General features: G+C 47.2%; 1 protein-coding gene across 3 annotated transcripts in view; it reads right to left on the reverse strand.

The window, feature by feature from the left end:
* PC (pyruvate carboxylase) overlaps positions 1-20,088 on the reverse strand; it is a 367,605-nt gene that overhangs the window by 101,490 nt on the left and 246,027 nt on the right. For all 3 annotated transcript variants that reach the window (XM_054992419.1, XM_054992429.1, XM_054992437.1), the window contains one exon: positions 9,999-10,181. In XM_054992419.1, the coding sequence (XP_054848394.1) occupies positions 9,999-10,181 (183 nt within the window). The remainder of the gene's footprint in view (positions 1-9,998; positions 10,182-20,088) is intronic.

The raw sequence follows: 20,088 nt of genomic DNA on the forward strand, positions 1-20,088 counted from the left end.
TTCCGTCTTGTTGGAATGGTGATAGCTTGAGTCCTCAAGAGCTTGTCTTTTAGGAGAGCCCACCCTTCACTCAATCCTTTCCCCTCCAGCATTCATGTCCATGGAATAACTTTCATTGTATCTCTAAGTTTATTAAAGTTTGCCCTACTAAAATCTAACTTGCGAGTTTGGCTACAAACTCCCTTGGTACCGCACAGCAAAAAGAACTCTAGAAGGACACGATCACTTCCCCCTAAGGTTCCCACCACCTTTACCTCATCAACCAACTCTTTCTTGTTGGTTAATATCAAGTCCAGTATGGCTGAGCTTTTCTTCACTTCCTTCACCATTTGAGAAAGGAAGTTATCGGTTAGGTAAGTCCCTGCCAGGGTGCCTTTTTAAGTGCTAAAACAGTTGTGGGGGCAATTTTTAAGCAGCAAAATTCTCCTGTGAAATGGCATTGGCAGCCATCTGTCAGACCTGTGTCTACTGCAGCATTTAGTTTGGCCCAAGAAAGTCGTACAGCCATATCATACAGCCATGGGAAATCCAAGGAAAGGAACAGGAAATCCACGTGATACCCTTTTATTAGGACTAAATTGACACAAACATTGAAAAAGAGAGAAGGACTGAAAGCAGGTTCTTAAGGCCATGGGGAGCTGAACTCAGAGGCAATTACCTGGCGTGGTCTCACCTTGGTGTTTGGGAAGTTTTGGATGGACTTGGGGTTGTTTCTGTATTGCTGTGAAAGCACAAAGAATGAAGGACACTGACTGAATATCGCTTTCCCACAAAATGTGCTGTACAGTGACACCAGCAATGAAGTTCAGCAAATCGTCTGCTTAACCTACAATTAAGCTAACTGACCTGAACATCATAGCCTGAAGAATCTGTTTTCCACCTTTGCACCTTTTTTAAGGTGCCTGATCCAGCCTGATGAAGAGTTCCGGGCAGCTTGGAAACTTGCACAATGTTTTGTGTCCGTTTGGTTGGTCCTAATAAAAGGGATTTGATTTCATAGGCTGCCTTTCCCGTTCACGGACTGCCCGAGGCAATCCATGAAAAGTACAGTATAAATTACAAATGTAAAAATCATAAAAGCAATAGATTAAAAAATCAAAAGGGATAAATCCATAATGTGAAACGAGGGTAGGAATCCATTTTAAAAGGCTTCCTGCTATGAAAACAAATGTTTGTAAGTGTCTTGGAAGCCTGCAGAGTGGGGCCAGATGCAACTCATTGGGCAGGAAGTACCAAAGATAGCTACCAAGAAGGTTCACTTGGGAGTCTCCACCAGGCACAATTCTGCCATTAGAGGTCCCCACAGGAGGACCTCCCTGGATGACCTCAGAGACTGGGGAGGCACAAGGGGGAGGAAGAGATTCCTCAGGTACCTTGGACATGAGCCATGCATTAAAGCATTGAATGGTCTTGGACCTGATCTCGAGAGGAAAGGACTCCCTACTTCCATATGAACGTACTGACACATTAAGATCTCAGAAAGTCTTCTACGAGGTCCCCACCTTTGTGGCTATGTGGGAGAGGGTCTTCTCAGCAATGGTGCCAAGAAGCTGGACCTCCCGCCCGGTGGAATTATCTCTCTCTCTCTCTCTGATTATTGCCGTGCCAGGCAAAGGCAGAGCTTTTCAGGAGAGTCTTTGACAGATAAATATTTCCTCCTCCTCTTTGGGTGTTTTTGAGTTTGTTGTTGGCTTCTCTTCCTCCCTGTGGGCCATTTAAGTTTTTATGCCTACAGTTCTTTGGGTTTGCTAGGATTATAATTATCTGGGGGCCCTTTTAATGGACTGCCATTTGGCAACTTTGGGGATTTTACCAAACCAAACAGTGAAATATAAATCTTTTAATAAATAAAATTAATGTTTTTTTAAAAGACATGACAGTGGCCAGGCCTCTTGCTTAACAGGCACTTCTATTTTATCATCTTGAAGGCAATTTGGTAAAACAAACCTGGTGGGATAGTGGTGATGGTGGATATCTAAGTGAGCGGAAAATCAGCCGCAATAAAACACTGCCAGAAGTAAACTTGTGATAAAGGTAGAAAAAGGGAAGAATTTAGAAAAGGCTTTTCAAAATAAGAAGCTCCACCAACCCACTGAAGAATCCCCATTTCCCTTATCAATGCCCTCTGCTCTCTGGTATCCATTAAGAAAGGACAGGCTGAAATTCCACCTGTCTTTCATGTTCTAATGAAACAGCCCTCATCAAACAGCGGCTAGCAGCAGATCCCGACGGAGACATTCATTTTTATTTATCTGGCATCCTTGCGGCAGTGATTCTCTCTCATTTATCTGTCTCTCTTCTTGGTTAAAGACTACAGCGAATAATCAGTTTTAAATCCATTCCTTGTTGACCACCACCCCCCTGCTTTCCACAAGAATACTAGGCGTCGGAGGTGTGTATTTGGAACTCATTTACGAAGAAAACCCAGAGATGACTTATTAACCGATGAGCTCCTATCAACTGAAATCTCTCCATTCTCGAGGAAAGCGGCCAGATGCCGCAGTGTAATGAGAAAGTAGCTTCCGATACCTGAGGCAACAGATGAAGGAGGGAGGTCCACTCCGCAAGCTGTTGAGAGAGGCCTAGTTTGTAGTGAGGTTTATAGACTTAAGCAGGGCTTTTTTTCAGCAGGAACGCAGGGGAACGGAGTTCCGGAACCTCTTGAAAATGGTCACATGGCTGGTGGCCCCGCCCCCTGATCTCCAGACAGAGGGGAGTTGAGATGGCCCTCCGTGCTGCTCAGTGGCGAGGAGGGCCATCTCAACTCCCCTCTGTCTGGAGATCAGGGGGCGGGGCCACCAGCCATGTGACCATTTTCTCCTAGGGCAACCCACTGAGTTCCACCACCTCCTTTCCCAGAAAAAAAGCCCTGGACTTAAGCATGGGTGGAGAAAGAGGGCAGAGGGAACTTTTTCTCCTGATCCCATATTGCTAGAATCCTGGGGCACCCAACAAGGTTGATAGGCAACATATTCAGAGCAGACAAAAGGAAGTTACATCTTCATCTATCGGCATTATGCGATGCCACTTGGATGCTATGGTGGCCACCGGCACAGATGGGTTTAAATAGAGGTTTCACAGATTCGTGGAGGAGAGGACCCTCCATGGCTACTAGCCGCAGCGCCTAAAGAGAACATCCATATGTAGATGCAGTAAACTTCTGAATGCCAGAGGCAGTATTAGGAGAAGTCGCTGGCCTCCATGCTCAGTTTCTCTGGCCCTCTAGGGCAAGCGGTTGGCTACCATGGGGAACAAGATGCTGGACTAGAAGGACTGCTGGTCTGATCTAGCAGGGTTCTTACATTTTCATCTCTGTCTGGGCTTCCGGTTGTAGGGTAGGGTGGAGGGGCTGCAAGACTGAATGATCCAGCCTGAAAAGAACCTCCCTAGGACATCAGGAGAAAGGTTAGGTCAGGGGCCTTCCATCTGAGTTCTTAGTTTGGGCGTATGCAAGGATGTATTTTTACTTGTAGGATGGAGGTCACGTGAACCCCCTCCCTTTGCAGACCAAAGTGGTACAGAGACCCCAGTGACCACCTGAATGTCAAACAAGATCATGCACCTGTGCCTGTATGGAAGACCAACCTGCTCTAAAGGCGCATGTGGAAAATACAAAAGTGACGACTGAGTATGGAACAATGCAGAGAATACTCCATGCCAAGTTTCTTCCCAATCTCTGATTTTTTTCCCAAGAAAGATCATAAATAACAACCTGACTCTGAATCAAGCCAAGGAGAGGCTGCCTGACACTAAGAAAAAGACGCATGAAAAGAAATCAGACGATGGCTCTTGGTCCTCTTTTTTCCAGCCCCAGCGAGAAGGAAACTCAAATGCCTTTTCCTGCCTGGAGTCCTTCAGCTGACGCAAGAAGAGCTCGGCTCAGCAGTGCCAACCCGCCCCGCTTCCTGTAATGCTCTCTGTCAGGAACTGAGGAGCCTGGCTACTTTCTGCCAGAAAGCCTTTATCGGCTCCTTTCTCCTTGGCCCGCTGGCAGCTGAGCAGCTGACAGGGCGTCTGCAAGCAGAGGAGAGAAGCAACAGCACAGCAAGTCAGCTGGGCGAAGGAGGGAAAGAGCAGCCCTGTCAATGGAAAGGAGTGACTGGTGCCCTTGATCGATTGGGGGGGGGGGGCGGCGTGGGAGGAACTGTGTGACATTTTCATGCCTTTCAAAGCCTCAGGCAAATTTAGTTGCCTCACAGATTTGTTTTTTTTAAAATTAGGATGCAAAGCCAAGCTTGTCTCAAGTGAGTTTTCCTCCAGGGCACTGCAATAGCTGAAGGGAAAAAGGAAAGGATTCAGGAAAAGAACTCCAGGGCTTAAATCTTCTCGACCAACTCGAACTGCCTGGGTTGGAATGAGAGAAGCGACTCCATACCGGGTTGGTCTAGTCTTGCAATCTGCATCATGGGAACAAAATTCCTACCTGGTGGCCAGAAGGATCCAGTTCAATAAGAATAATCACTCCAAATAACAAATGTCGTGAAACAGGATCAGAGTTAGTGCCTGTGAAATTTTAAGGAGTTTTCATTGTTTTGTTTGTTGTGTGCATTATACACTATATAATATAATACACTGGACTGGGTTTTTTTGTAACCCAGTTTTGTAACTTTGTAACGCAGTTTTGTCATACATATTATACTGTTTTATTGTTAGCATGGGAGGGAAGGTGGTATGGTAGCCCGATCTTGTAGGAACTCAAAAGCTAAGCAGAGTCGGTACTTGAAGGGGGGGGGGGCTGAGGAAGACTCTGCAGAGGAAGGTGATGGAAAACCACTTCTGCTTCTCACTTGCCTTGAAAGTTCCTTGCTGGGGTCACCATAGCTCAGTTGGAGCTTGAGGGCACTTTACTCACACATGGTTAGCATGCTATTAGTGTACTTCTGTCTAATTTTGTTATCCTGTTTTATTGCTTTGTTAGATTCACCGGGCAGTGGCTTCACGAAGCTGCAGAAGTTTGGTGTGATGCTGGGGGTTGGGGAGCCAAGTTTCCAGCAGTTAGAGGCTGGGGTGGGGGACTCTAATCACATTGTTTTCAACTAATCCATAAAGTATATAAATAAAGCAAGAAGATGACAGCCAGTTGAGGGCACCCACAGAAAAGGAAGCATTTTCTGTAGATTGGGGGGGGGGCGGTTCTTCAGTTGCATATATAATTTTGCAGATCAAGAATGGTGGAGTGGGGTGGGAAATCCTTTGAATGTGGCCTGATGAGGCTGAGCATACTTCTAGTTCTTTCAGAGGCATGTTGAGTGAAATTAAGCATTCACTAAAGAAAATAAAGGGAAAGAGGAAAATGGGGTAGGGGAGAATAGAAGTGAATAGCTGTTTGGGTCAGAAGAAATTCCCTTGCAATTCCTTGCAAGCGGCAATAACAATACTATTAAACGTTGTAGTTCTATGACGTGTTTATATTTTTAGTCTTACATAAGAACTTAAGAAAAGCTCTACTGGATCAGACCCAAAAGCTCCATTCAGCCAGATGCTTTTAGGAAGGCCGTACGTAAGCAACATTCTCTAAGCTGTTTGCCCGCCAACTTGCATTTTGTCCTCCTGGTTATCCTTTTCCTGAGCTAGTCTAAGTGGGTGCAGAAGTCCCCCACCCCAGCCTCTAACTGCTGGAAACTTGGCTCCCCAACCCCCAGCATCACACCAAACTTCTGCAGTTTCATGAAGCCACTGCCCGGTGAATCAGGCATCCAGAACCCAGCCACCTGGCAGTGGGTCCAGTTTCATTTTCACGTTTGGAGGTGGGGAAAAAGAGAGGGCTAGCTAGACTGTAAGGAAAGTGGCACAGTGAGGGTGGCGTGATCAGGAACTTTGCCAGAGGCCCTGATCCAGAAGGCAGCGTGGCCAAGACCTGGGATTAAGTTGCCATGCAATGGGCGAGTGGAACCAGCCTCCCACTGAGTTATGCTGTATAAAGCAGTTAGGTTGTCAGACCATTTGCGGAATGTATTGTTACAATGGACATATTTTCCTGGCAGATTTCATTAATGTGCAGATGTCGCCCTTATAACTTTTATGACGTGTGTGATTATGATTTTCAGTTGGCTTTCAGTTCTGCTACACTGCATTTGATATTGTGCAATGCAATCCATTAAAGTGTCAGCTGTAGGGATACACTTAATTATATATCCTCGTTTTCTGCTTACCTTTTTTACTGCGGAGGGGTGGGGCTCTTACTGCTCTCTGGCTCCTGTTTGTCGGTCAGCACAGATCGTCCCTCTCTCTTCCTGCCCCGGGACTCCAAGGCAGGCAAAGGGCCTGCTGCCCCCCAAAGACCACTAAACCCATTTTGTAGAAAGATCAGAGGCAGCACGAGGAAATTCTCAGCTTGCACACACATTCCCGCCCCCCCTCCCCATCTATTTCAGGAGAAGGTGGCCCATTGAGGGTTCCCTACCAGAGACTGCCCGCAATCTTGGAGTAAACGAGACCATCAAGCAAACATGTTTTTGCTTCTTTGCTATGTCATCATCTCCCCCAGAAATCCTGAGCTGTTGGCCAATGGCAACTCAGGATCAGGACCATACTGATTCTCCTTCCCTGCAGGCTGGAGGGAAACATACCACACGTTTCCCAGGATACAAGGCACAGCCCGGGGAAGCAGATGCCCTGACAGCCCTGCCTGTGCCAGCCAGCAACAGCTCCTCCCAGCAAAGATGAACATATGGCAAGCGGGCGGTCCTCCCCTGGCACAACGGCACCATATGGTGTTATAACAGAACAAACCCTGCTGATGCCATCCGATACCAGCCGGAAGGAGGTGACCATCTGGCTTCTCCAGTCCTGTGGAAGAAAGCAGGTCACGGGGGCAGGTCTTGCTTGCAAGAGAACTAACCTCCTGACGGCATGGATGGATCAGGTCTCTGCAAGCTTGTCGCTGCACCAAATTGGTCTGGAGGTGACAGATTGTGTGGTGTGTGCCAAGCAGTGCTTAACCTGTGTGGAACACTGTGCTAAGCTTGGATAGGGTAGGCCTGGGTTCAAATCCTGCCTAAGCTGGGTGCCCCTTGAAGAAGTTGCTTTCCTTTCTGTATGCATCTGTTTTGGTGACCTGTCTGTTAAACGAGCCGGTGCAGCGCAGTGGCTAAGAAGGTGATATATGATCCAGGAGGTGTACCGCTGCTTCCCCAGTTCAAATTAGGGGGCCTTTGTCAAGACACAGCATCCCATCTGCAACATGGGGATCGCAATACCACCCTCCCTTACAGGACTGTTGCAAAGATTACCCTCAGGCAGTGTACGTGCAGTGTTCCGAGTACGAAAAGAACGATACAAATACTTTGCCTTGTGATTGAATAGGATTACGGACATAAGCGGGTTGGTTAGCTGCAGGGCTAGTGACTTGGTGATGAGGAGGGTGCGCTCTGCACATTCACAGAGGTACCGTTGAAGATGGAAGAAAAAGGAGCTGGAGGGGAAGGGGAGAAGAGACAGGGAGCAAACAAGGTAGGATCTGGAGAGGGCGAAATTCTGGGACTTGATGGGGCAGAGCTGCCAGGCGATCCCCTTCCCAGCTGAAGGGCAGATTTCTGCAACAACATGGGAATCAGACTCCGGGGAAACTGGGAATGTTGTTCCTTGTCTCAGGATAAACATGTCTGATATTTTATTCCCTGATCAGGACTGTGATTCTGTTCCTGTAATTTTAACTCAAATTTGGAATCTTGCTTCAGGAAGCAGCATCAAGCCTACCAGAGATTTTATAAGCGTCTATATACAGTTAATGTATAGTTACTGTTACCTGTTTGTTATATACAATGAGTTTGTATTAATAAAATATATTAAACTAAAAATAAAAAAAGCCTACCAGAGATGCTCTTGGGAGGGAACAATAAGCCCTTCATCGCTTCTTTTGTTTTCCTAAAGTTGTCATCGTGGGCAAGCTTCAGGCTGCCCATTTTAGTTGACGGTGTTTTTTCATTTTTTTTGTGTGCATTTTCTACACAATTTATACGTACAATGTTCGCTATTTATAGATATGTTTGATTTTTTGTGGACGCTCAAATAATGTGAAAATGCAAAAAAACTCAGCCTCAGGGAAACAGAAAAAGGATTCATCGGTTTGGTTCACTCGGGGGAGAAGCAAAACTGAAACAGGATCTTCAAACTCAACCAGCAAGCTTGCGAAATTTGATAACATCCCTATTTTGAAGTAGATCAGAAAATCAATTTCCTAGAGGGGGTGTCTAGAGAGCCTACAACCCTTATCTCAGATAAGGTGGGCTTAGAAAGCACAGAAAGCACAGAGGGGGAAGGGCTGCGGCCCAATGGCAGAGAATCTGTTTTGCTAGACCTCTCCTTAAGAGCTTGGAGAGCAGTTGCCAGTCTGAGTAGGCCAATGGACTTCAACCCTGCTATAGCTTGGACTTCAATCCCCAAGGCTGCAACACAGGATATAATGAGCTGCGAGTGTGTGAAATCACAGTCACATGACAGGAAGAGAGAAAGCCAGAATTATGAATGACTTTACCAATGTTGAGGTTAGGAATGCTTTCACACATGTTGGACAAAGCATTTTCAGTGCAGTTTAGCAATCATTTGCAATTGGATTTCTGCATTCAACTGCACTGAAAGTGAATTATCCATCATGTGTGAAAGCAGCCCAATGCAGCAGAGTGAGCAAGCAAGCCAGGGACAGGAAATATAAGCCAAGCACCAGGAGAAGATATACCATAGAAGAAGCCAAGGGATCAAATCTCCAACATTGTGCAAAACTCTCACGAGAAGATGCTATCTTCTGCGTTTTTTGCACGATATTTCGCGACGTTGCAGCAGCAGGTAAGCAGTGTGAAAAGGGCCCTTCTCTACCACGAAGTGATCTTGCTTCAGTCTCCTGCTACTCATCCTAGCACAAGTCCTTTCTCTCTCTGCAAGTGCAATAGCAGCAGGTCCTTCCAGAAAGCAGCAAGAAAGGTCATCTCTGGGGGAGCTCGCAACCCTCTAGGGAGAACTCTGAGGCCAACCAGGAGAGCCAGTTTGGTGTAGTGGTTAAGAGCATGAGACTCTAATCTGGAGAACTGGGTTTGATTCCCCACTTGAAGCCAGCTGGGTGACCTTGGGTCAGTCACAACTTCTAGGAGCTCTCTCAGCCCCACCCACCTCCCAGGGTGTCTGTTGTGGGAATAACAACAACATACTTTGTAAACCACTGTGAGCGGGTGATAAGTTGTCCTGAAGGGCCGTATATAAATAAAATGTTGTTGTTGTTCGAATTACACGCAGCACAATCAATAATAAATAAAGATTGCAAGTTATCATTGATTGGCCTTGCTGAGCTGATACAAGTTTCCACCAGAGACCACTGGAGTAGAAAATGTGTATAAAGTGCCAGCAAGTCATAGCTGACATATGGTGATCTTGTGGGGGTTCAAGGCGAGAGATGAACAAAGGTAATTGGCTGTCGCCTGCCTCTGCCTAGAGACCCTTGACTTCCTGGAGGTTTCCCACCCAAGTACTGACCCTACTTAGCTTCCGAGATTTGACCAGACCAGCTAGCCTGGGCCATCCAAGTCAGGGTGGAGTAGATAATACTGAGCCTGAGAGAGATTGGTCTGACTTGGTCTAAGACAGCCCCCTCCAGGAGTACTGCCTGCAGCTCCTTTGAGGAAGGGAGAATTTTGCCAGTGCGGCTGTATTTTGCTGACTTTTACAGGGATAGGTTTTCACGTACATTCTTCTGGTTTTAATGCATGGTGTTTTATTATTGAGCTAATGGTATAAGCTGCCCCCTTGTGAGCCATGCTGGCGGGGTATAAATCCCATTAAAAATATTAAAATAAATAAATTATAACCTGCTCGGAGCCTCTGGGGTCGAAGAGGCTAGAAATTCAAATAAATGAACGAATAAATAAATAAGCAAATACATTAGGAAGGGAAAAAACACAAACGGACCCGTTCCCTCAAGCAAAAGGAATACCAAAGTATGCCATCTCCCGGTGGAAAATGCAAATCCAAAACTACAGAAGCCTGGGAGCCCGTGAGCTGATTCCTACCTTGACACCACGGATCCGGAACTCTGCCAAAGCCCGGCTCATCTTAGAAGCTGCCGTGGTGTGGTCTTTGCCATGCGCAATGACTTTCACCAGCAGGGAGTCATAGTGCGGGGAGATGACCGCTCCCTGAAAGGCCGAGGCGCTGTCCAGTCGGATCCCCATGCCCTCGCCGCTCCGAAATACCTGGGAGGAGGAAGAAGAAAACCAGGAGGTGAAAGATTTTCACAGAATGCCACGGACAATGCTTCGGTGGGGAGATTATGTGCTTTGAGGTGCCCAACGATTGCGTTTTGAATGAAGGATAGAAGGATAGAAGAAATAAGAAGAGACCAGTTGTCCATCTACTCCAGCATTCTGTCTCATACAGTGGCCAACCAGTTACTATGGAGAGCCAACAACAGGGCATAGAGATCCTGATGTTACCTCCTGGCACTGGTATTCAGAGGTTTACTACTTCTGAATGTGGAGGTTCCCTTTACTCATCATGACTAGTAGCCACTGCGGTTCAGTCTCTGGTAGCTCAGGAAGGCAGTGGCTGGAAAGACCTTCCTCTGCTTGAGATCTAGGTGAGCCACTGCCAGTCAGAGTGGACAACATTCAACCAAGCGGGGCAAAGGCCTGACTCGCTCCTAAGCAGGGGTCATTTCGTAGAAAAAGAGCTGGAGGAACTCATTAGCATAACTCATTAGCATATGCTACGTCCTTGCCATCACCGGAAGTGTGTCATTAGCATAACTGATTTGCATGTGGCACACCCCCTGACATCACCTATCCTGGCTGTTTTGGACCCAATCCTGGCCATTCAGGGCTGAAATTGGCACCAAAATGGCAAAAAGGGGCTGAAAATGGCCAAAAAGGGGCCCAAAATGGTCAGGATTGGGCCGCCGCTAAGTGGGAGAGTGATCCACCACCTGTCAGAGGCCTGATCTGGGCCATTTCGGCCCCAATCCAGGCTGAAACGGGCCCAAAATGGCCGAGGGTCAGGTGGACGTGGCCACCTGACATGTGACCTCTTTGGGGAACTGCCGGAACTGCGTTCCTGTGTGTTCCCCCTCAAAATGAGCCCTGCTCCTAAGGCAGCTTCATGTATTGGGTCTTAAATCTTTGACACCTCAAGCAGCAGAGCTGGGGAAGAATCTCTGTCTCAGAATCCCCTTCAGAGCACCAGATGGACCACTGGTCAGCCAAAACCCTGTGACCAATCCTTTTATCCCTTTTACAGACCCTACTCCAAAAATTCCCACAGCATCTGAAGAGCCCAATATTTCCAGAATAGAAGGCAGAACACCCAAATGATTTTTTCACCACCCCCCCCCCATCACACATCGTATTTATTTCCTTCTCTTGTCACTATTTGCTGGCTCTCTCACCCACTCCCCTTTGCTCAACCCTGGGCAGCTGCACTGCTGTGGTCAGTTTCAATTGGTATTTCTAGTCTGTTTCATTTCTGTCCTCTCTGATGCTGCCCCCTCCTGGGAGTACAAGCGGCCAAGTAGTTTCTGGAAGAGGCCCTGGAGGAGAACAATGGTCAGATGCAGCGCCAGTCGTAGCAGAAGAGCAGGGGCAGAGGGAGCACAACTCACTTGTAGACTTACAAACAGACACTTCAAGAGGAGGAGAGCTCTGCCTTTCATAAAAGTCCTGCTTCGCTTTGGTAAACTGAAGAGACAAGGCCCCTTTGGAGGCATGCGGCGCAGCCCTGCAACTTGCCAGATTGTGTAAAATCACTGGGCTTTTAAAGATCAGACCCTCTCACTCACACACAAACCAGGACACTGGCTTCCTCCTTGCCTGTGCTCATGCAATACGCAAGTTCTGGATGTTTTAAGAGCCTTGCATTTTTGTTTTGTTTAAAAAACAGATTGCTAGTCCTGAAGAAATTTAGCGCCATTTTAAAAGCATAGATCCAGAGGAGTTAGCCGTCTTAGTCTGTAGCAGCAAAATAGTGAAGAGTCCAGTAGCAATTTTAAGACTAACCAACTTTATTGTGACATAAGCTTTCGAGAACCACAGCTCTCTTCATCGTAAAGTTGGTTTGTCTTATAGGTGCTACTGGATGCTTTACTATTTTAAAAGCAAAGTCTCATGTTTGGAAGCTCATGGCAGGGGGCAGATCTGTAGCAGGAGGTGAGGGGATGGGGCAAGCAGTGACCGATGCAGAAGTGAGGTAGCAAGGTTTCAGTATCTTTAACAACTGTGCAGGAGACGAAACTTCCACTTCTCTTATCCCTACATAACAACCTACACTTGTCAAAATTCCTTCTCTTGTACCACTGGATCTTGGCTCTCCTTTCCATATGGTCACACTGGAAAGAGAAAAAAATGGCAAACCATCTCTGAACGTCTCTTCCCTTAATAATCCGATGAGATCACCAGAAGTTGGCTGCAACTTGATGGTGCTTTCCACCTCCATGGGTTACATATTCAAAAAGAGGAACCCACATTGCTGACTGGTGCTAAAAGTGATCCCGAAGATTGGAAAATCTTGAAGTCCACTCTTGGACACAGATCCGACCTCCTGCGTGGATATAATCCTGTAGTGGACCAGGATTCAAATTCTCACTCGGCCCCAATGTCTAACCTATCTCAAAGTGATACCGTGAGGATAAAACGGGGCAATCCCTGCTGCTCTGGATTCCTTAGAAGAATGACGGGATACACTTATTGGAGTAAACAACAGCAATAAATTATTATGGTTGCTGTTCGTGTTGCAGTAATGACATCAAATCCCTCTAAAGCCCAGATATCCTCAGCTTCATAGTCTTCAGAGCTTTCCATGCATGTAGCAGTAGTTTACGATTGCATGAAAGGATTTCTGCATGCTTTCCTATGGAACAGACGGTTAGTCCTGAATGGAGTTGGAGACAGCAAGCTGAATAAATGCAGAAATGGGCTCTGAGTGTGTGTGTGTGTGTGTGCGCATGCGTGCGTGCGTGCGTGCACATGTGTGTGTGTGTGAGAGAGAGTTCAGAAGGTCTGAGAAATAGTGCCTTATGATACAGGGTCATTAGCAAAAGATTGAGATCTGTCCATGGTACTGAAACTGCAGCTCCTGGGACATTGGAACGCCTGGGACATTGGCTCTATCTGCTAATGTCTTGATAAGCAGCGGGTTTCCACTCAGGGGGTATTTTGACCTGACTCTGGCTGAGTCATTGTAAGGAGAGGGTTCAATCTGTGTGTGGACTATACCACTTCAGACAGCAGGTGATCTTGCATTTAAAAAAATCCTCTGCACATAGAAAGCTAACAGGCCACAGTGAAGGCAAGGCTAGGAAATGTCCTCCTAACACCTCGTTTTCAATGTGGAAGGGATTACTTTGCACGGAGGAACATTAAGTCATGTGAACCTCCCATGTCAAGAACTATCGTTGTTGGATATTGCACAGATGGAAAGCAGGTAGAAAAAGGAAACCAAAATGGTTACGGGGGTGGGCTACCTTCCTAAAAGGAAAGGCTTAAAGCAGTGATACTGGGAGCTACATGCCACCTGTGGCTTTTCAGAGTACCATTCCCCGATGTGGCACCAGCCCCCATGTTTCAGGGAGGGCCCTTGCCAGATGGGGCTTGTAAATATTTGCTAGTTCCCACCTTGAAACAGCCACCACTGGGGGAATGAATAACTTATGAGTCTCCTTGCAGACTCCATGCTAGAAATGGAAGTAAATGGGGGCCTTTGGGCCGAGGGTCATTGCAAATGTGGCTCACCAGGTGAAAGTGTCCAGCCAGCTATCTTCCTGAACAAAAAAAAGCCCCAAGGAGATTCATAAAATTATGCACTGGGGGGGCGGGTGTGTGTGTGGAATGGACTGCTCAGAGGCAGTGTAGCTCTGAATACCAGTCAATGGTGGGGGGGCAACAGCTAGGAACAGCTGTGCATTTTTTCCAAGATCACATGATGAAGTTATTTCTCCCCAAGTATTCTCCCCATGGAACGGAGGGTGATGTACAGCAGATGTACAGGATAGAATATTATAAGGTTACCCCTACCCTTTTAACCTTTGCGACAACCCTATAAGGTAGATCAGGCTCTGTGTATAATTAGCCCAAGCTCACTCAATTTAAAGAGTTCTGGGCAGAGCATCTGGACAACCCTTTGTGGAATGTTACATCAGGAAACAGCTGTCCCGGGGTCATCTTGGAGGTGAAGTGATCATCTGTCAAACCCATTTGAACCCATGCCTAATTACACAAGGAACAGAGTCACAAGCCCCATCCCCTCAGGACCCAGGAGGTTAGAAAGACCCTGCAGCTGCCCCTTTCCTTACTCCCGGAGGGTGAAGGGGAGAGAACAAATTTCTCTTTGGGTAGTAACTGCTTCCACCAGCAAATCTGACAGTATCCCCTGCTGGATGGATTTGCACATCTAGCACTCTGTGTGGCCATTTAGAGGCTCCACTTAGCTGATGCATCTCCTGCTTCACTTGTACTAGATAGCACAGGGAGGCTCCACTGCACCTCTGCATTTACGAGCTCTTGCTCTCAAGGGGTGGTGAGCTTACCTATTGTCCCTCCTCTCTACTGTTCTTTTGATAGCAAGACCGGCATGGTGTGCTTACAGAGTTCAGACTCCAAGCATTCAAAATATTTCAAAATGTAATAAAAATAAAAAGAATACACAGTCTGTTTAAAGATCAGGCTGAGCAAGGATACAAAAAAAAAGGTGAAAATACGCAATCCTCTACACCGTCAAGCCTATACTTATCTTACACAACGTGCAATTAGGATAGAATAGTAACTCTTCAAGCTGCAGCTTGAATTACTGTCCAATGACATGTGATCAAGATGGGAGTCCCTAGGTAAAGGTTTAGACTTTCATGGCTTGAGCCCTTCCAAGGAAGATGAACAAGGAGAAGAGAGCTTCCTTCTTGTGTCTTGAGATTTTGTAATCTCCCCCCAGCCCAGGGTCAGTCTTGGTCTTCTTGCATTAAGAGGAAGAAATTAATACTTAGCCTCCTGACTGTCCAAGTCTCTGTCCCTTTGGGTGTGACATTGTTGTCAATGGGAGATGGTAAACCTTTCATTCTTACTTTGGCTGGTGCCATTTGCATCTATAAGCACTGAAGTACTCCGTGCTTGGGGCTTGAGGCCTCATCCTCCAGCCTCCCCTTTCTGCTAGCTATGAGTTTGCAGCTGGGTTCCAACTCATAGACGCAGTGCAGTCCCAATGGTTGAATTATTGCGGTGACTTCTATGGAGAGGACATTTCTCCACAGTCTGTCTAAGCTTCTTTCAGGGAAGCTTGCCTGCCATTATTGGTCTTCTCAATGAGCAATCTATAAGCTTCCAGGTCACCTTGGTGGTCTCTGGCAGTGCTGTTGGCCCACTCAGAGAGCAGAGATAGTCTCCAAAGAGGGGGGCATCCCACATCTGGGTCTGAATACAGACCTAAGTATGAGAAGCAGGCTGCTGTAAAGGACTGACACAGCCCAGGCATACCAGTGAATCAATCTAGGGGGAAGGAAAACAGCAAAATCCCACAGCTAGCAGCCACACCCCCATGAGGGACAACCAGATCATCCAGCCCTACAGGTCACAGCCACTCTGTCCTGCTGAAGAAAGATGCTGATGGAGCTACTGAGAGGCTGTCGAGTGCGGCAGGTGAGCAAAGGCGCATGTACTGTGAGGGTCCTTCAAGGAGACATTCCATATCCTGGGGAGCAGGAGCCCTGGCCCTGCATATAAGGACTCAGTCTTGGGAGGTAGGGGGCAAAATAGACAAGATGCTGGAAGATCTGTGAGTAGGTATTCTGAGTGTTTTTAATTGATAAAAAGCATCCACTGGGGGAAGGTGGCAATTTGCCATGGGATGCAGCATAGGGAAGAGGTTTTTAGTCCTCTTCCACTGTGACATTTTCCTGACCTCAGAGAACACCCCTTAAACTGTAATTTGCTCCACCATGGTGGATATCAATGCCCAGAGTGCACTGGATGTTGGGAAAACCCGTCCAATCCAAAACCTGAGATATACGTTCATGGATCTCCCAGCCTTCTGTCTAGTTTAGCCCTGCTGCTGACGTTTATTGGAGCAACATGTCAGTCATGGAGCTGTCCAAGGTACTACAGCCAACATCAAGCCCTACTGGTTCCTGGCTCCCCGCAGTACTGACTGATGGCTGCTAGGATCTGATCTGGCAAGGGTATCCTGAAAGATCTTTTTGTCACCCCCACATGCCCCTCCCTGAGGCTTAGCCAGTTTAAAACCCACAGCCCTACATCAGACTAGCTTACCAATAAAGTAGAAAGCACACCATTAGCGTTCATAAGAGTAACTTATATCTCCCCCGGTACCTAATTGGCCTTAACGTATAAAACACAAATAATACTCTGCTCACGCTACTGGCTGACAAAATGGAATCAGCTCTGAACACTCCTCCCCTTCCAAAGTCCTTGGCAGGTTCAGGGAACTGAATTTTGAGTCACCTCGACGTTCTGATTAAGATTCAGCCCAAGAATTGCATAAGGATCAGGGAAGAATTATGGTTCTCTGGGAGTCACACGGAGACGGAAACACGTCCGTGGATCTCTCTGCTTTGCTTATTTAAACAGAAGGAAGAATTTGCTACCAGAAGAAACTGGGAGGCCAGTGAGAGGCATCACCGGCAGCCAGAATAAATCACGCCCCCAACTTCCACCGTTCCCTTCCTACTAATGAAGCCAATAAATCAGTTGCACAAATGGGGCAAGACCCAGGTTTTGCTTACAAATGCTCTTTAATGGGGCTCTGTGGCATATTAGGATTAAAAATGCTTATCCTCTCTGATGAAAGAAGATGGGGAGCTTTTCACTGTTCTAATGTGAGAGGTTTGGGCAGGTAGTGAGGGAGCAGGGAAACGGTTCAGACAAGGCCACCCCATGCAATCTCATACCTCAGTAGCTGACTACCCTCCTCCGGGATGTGTTCCATGTATAAGGAAATCTGGGAATACAAAGCCTATCTGGCTTCTGCTGTATGCAGTAACAGGCAAAACTACCCTCTAGTCTCTATGAAGCTGAAACCAGCAATGCTGAGAGCCAGTGCAACATAGACTCTCTCTACACGAGATGCCTTGGCATGTGTTTGTCAAGTGTAGGGAGATGCAATGTTGGCAGGGAAGCATAGTTTTAAAAGACAGAGCCAGCGGAGATCGCTCCTCAGAGGGTTTGTTAATTTCATCTTCGCTTCCGGGAAGGCTCTGTCAATTTCATATCTCCAGTCTAAAACTGTATGGGATCCCAACCAGAGGGCAGCGAGGAATGGAAATGGGCTGGAGCTGCCTTCCAGAGCTGGGCTTGGACCTGGAGAGGTTATAGTGGGATGAAGTTTCCCTTCTGGCATTTCACAGCCCCTTTACACAGCTCCAGTGTATAGCAAAGCCTTTGCCCTGCAGCCAGCTCTGGCTTTTTAAACTACCCTTCCCGGCTAACATTTTAGACCATTGCATGCTATGGTCTGAAAGCACATGATACAGAAACCTTCTTGAAGCTAAGCAGGGATGGACCTGGTCAGTTCCTGGAAGAAGACTTCCTGGGAACTGCATCCGTGCCACCTTGAAGTGCAGGATGGGAGAAAGGTGGGACATAAATGGAAAGAAATACAATAGTAGATTAGCCTTCCTACTATGGATGAAAAGGCAAAGTTTACATAAAAGGGTCCTCTTCCTCTTCCCCTAGAAATTCCCTGCATGCCTGAAAAACCTCTGCTAATGGTAAAGGTATCCTTCTGAACAAAATGCCACGTGGCACAGAGGGCTATAGGAAGAAGGGATGTCAGGTGGAAATCCCCCCCACCCCCTCACTCTTGTGGCAGTGGAGACTTATTCCAATGGTGTGAGCGGGGGGCTGATTTGGCCCATCACCATTCTGCTGCTCGAGATTCCAGGTTGGCTGTCTTTTTACCTGGGAATCCAATCCACGCTTATGAACCATTGCACAATGTAGCTGCCACTCTTTGAGGCCACAGACTGGGTTCCTTCCCAGCACTGGTACTGGAGATGTCAGCGACTAACATGGGACTTCAGAGGTGCAAAACAGGTGCTCAACCTTGAACCTGCCCCTTTCTCACCCCGCTGGAACTTCAGTCCAGCCGAAATTCTGAACACGATGTGCCAATTCAGTAGTACTGTAGAAAATAAGCAAATACATGCTTGATTCTGTCCAGGATTTAATTTGGATTCAGCAATTGAGTTTTCGTGGTGCAAAATTTAGGGCCCGGGTGGGTGGGATGCAGTATTTCAAAGGCTTGGTAGCCAAAAATACTTAAAAAACAGCTGTGCGCTTTGAAGTTGGAAGGGGGACAGGCCCTCCAATTGCTTTACGTGCGGGTGGGAGGGGGGGCAGATGTTGTCTCCTATGAAAATTAAAAGAGCAAATGCCTCCTGCATGCTGATTTGTTCGTCTCCCCGCGATTCACACGCAGCAGCTCGACTGGGTCGATGAACGGCGCCTGCCTGCCTGTCAAGCCTCAGTCCCGTTTTTCATCTTTGGGGCGACAATAAAAAGCCAAGTCAATTTTCCCCAGCACTCTTGGCTCGGTGTAAAAATATGGAGCAGCAGATTAGAAAAAGCTGGGGTGGAGAGAAAAGGCAATTGGCAGCAAATTGCTCACCATTCCAGCGTGGAAAAGAGCAAAAAAAACAGCTTGACCATGCATCAGGGCTGTGGGATAACAAGGAAAGAAAGAGACATCTGGCAGGACGCAGAAAGAGCTCACCCAAAACTAACGTGAGCCACTGTGTAGCAAAGAACCAGGAAAACAGACGTGCTGACAGGTTCCCACCAGACTGAACGAGCCATGTTGCAAGAATAAGTGGTAGGGAGGGAGCCCAGAGGCCGTCACTCAGCCAGAACCACTATATTCATTTATTCACTTCATTTATAACCCTCCACTCTCTCCAATAGGAATCCAAAGAGGCTTACATCGTTCTCCCCTACTCCATTTTATCCTGAATTTGAGTCCAGTGGCACCTTAGAGACCAACAAGATTTTCAGTGTAAGCTTTCAAGAGTCAGAGCTCTCTTCTTCAGACGTGATTAGGAATGGAGATCCCTGAGTCTTTTGGCTGGGATATAAAGGCGCAGGGATCACCATTCCTACTTGTGTCTGAAGAAGTGAGTTCTGACTCTCCAAAGCTTACACTCTGACAATCTTGTTTGGTTTCTAAGGTGCCGCTGGACTCAAATCCTACTGTTCGACTGTAGACCACCCACCTAATCTATCCATTTTATCCTGTCACCAGCCCTGTGGAGGAGGTTAGGCTGAGAGTTGTCTCTCGCCAGACTCTCAAAAGCTTATGCCCTGAAAATCTCGTTGGCCCTTAATGCTACTGGACTCAAATCTTATTTATTTATGCATTCATTCATTCAATTTTTAGCTCTCCCTCCCCGTGAATAGGATCAGGGAGGGGTACAATAAAATGCTTAGTACACATTAAAACATTTAAATACATTTTTAAAAATCCAGAGACCACAATACATAAGAGGACAACAATCTCAGATGGTGGCCCATTCCAGTTTCCCCAATCATAATGTAAACAGAGGGAGGGGGGCACAGTTAATAATGCTCCAGTGACTGCGCTTGTAGGGGGGCAGGTGATTTCATAGCCCCCCTGGTGGGAGACAAAGGCAGAGGCTCCTAAAACAAAGAAAGACTGGCCTCAACCATATGCCTGGCGGAACATCTCTGTCTTATATGCCTGCCGAAAAGATATAAGATCTTGGCGGGCCCATATGTCCTCCGACAGAGAGTTCCACCAGATTGGGGCCAGAACTGAGAAGGCCTTGTCCCTGGTCGAGGCCAGCAGGGTCTCCCTGGGGCCAGGGACTACCACTAAGTTCTTATCTGCTGATCTTAATGCTCTCCGGGATACATATGGGGAGAGGCAGCCCCTAGGTATGCTGGTCCCAGTCCGTTTGACTGCTCTTCCAGTCAAAGAAGAATCTTAGGGACCTGTGCTAGGAGAGCTCCTGCCTCGGTGCTTGGAGAGCCACTGCTGGACAAAATGGAATAACAGAAGAAAGCAACACAAACACACAGTCTGCGTCAGTGGAAGGCGCTTTTGTATCTTTGCACGTGGTGTTAGTGAAACGAGGGGTGGAGTAGCTCAGGAAGG

This window comes from Eublepharis macularius, chromosome 1 (genome assembly GCF_028583425.1).
Source record: "Eublepharis macularius isolate TG4126 chromosome 1, MPM_Emac_v1.0, whole genome shotgun sequence".
NCBI classification, from domain to species: Eukaryota; Metazoa; Chordata; class Lepidosauria; order Squamata; family Eublepharidae; genus Eublepharis; species Eublepharis macularius.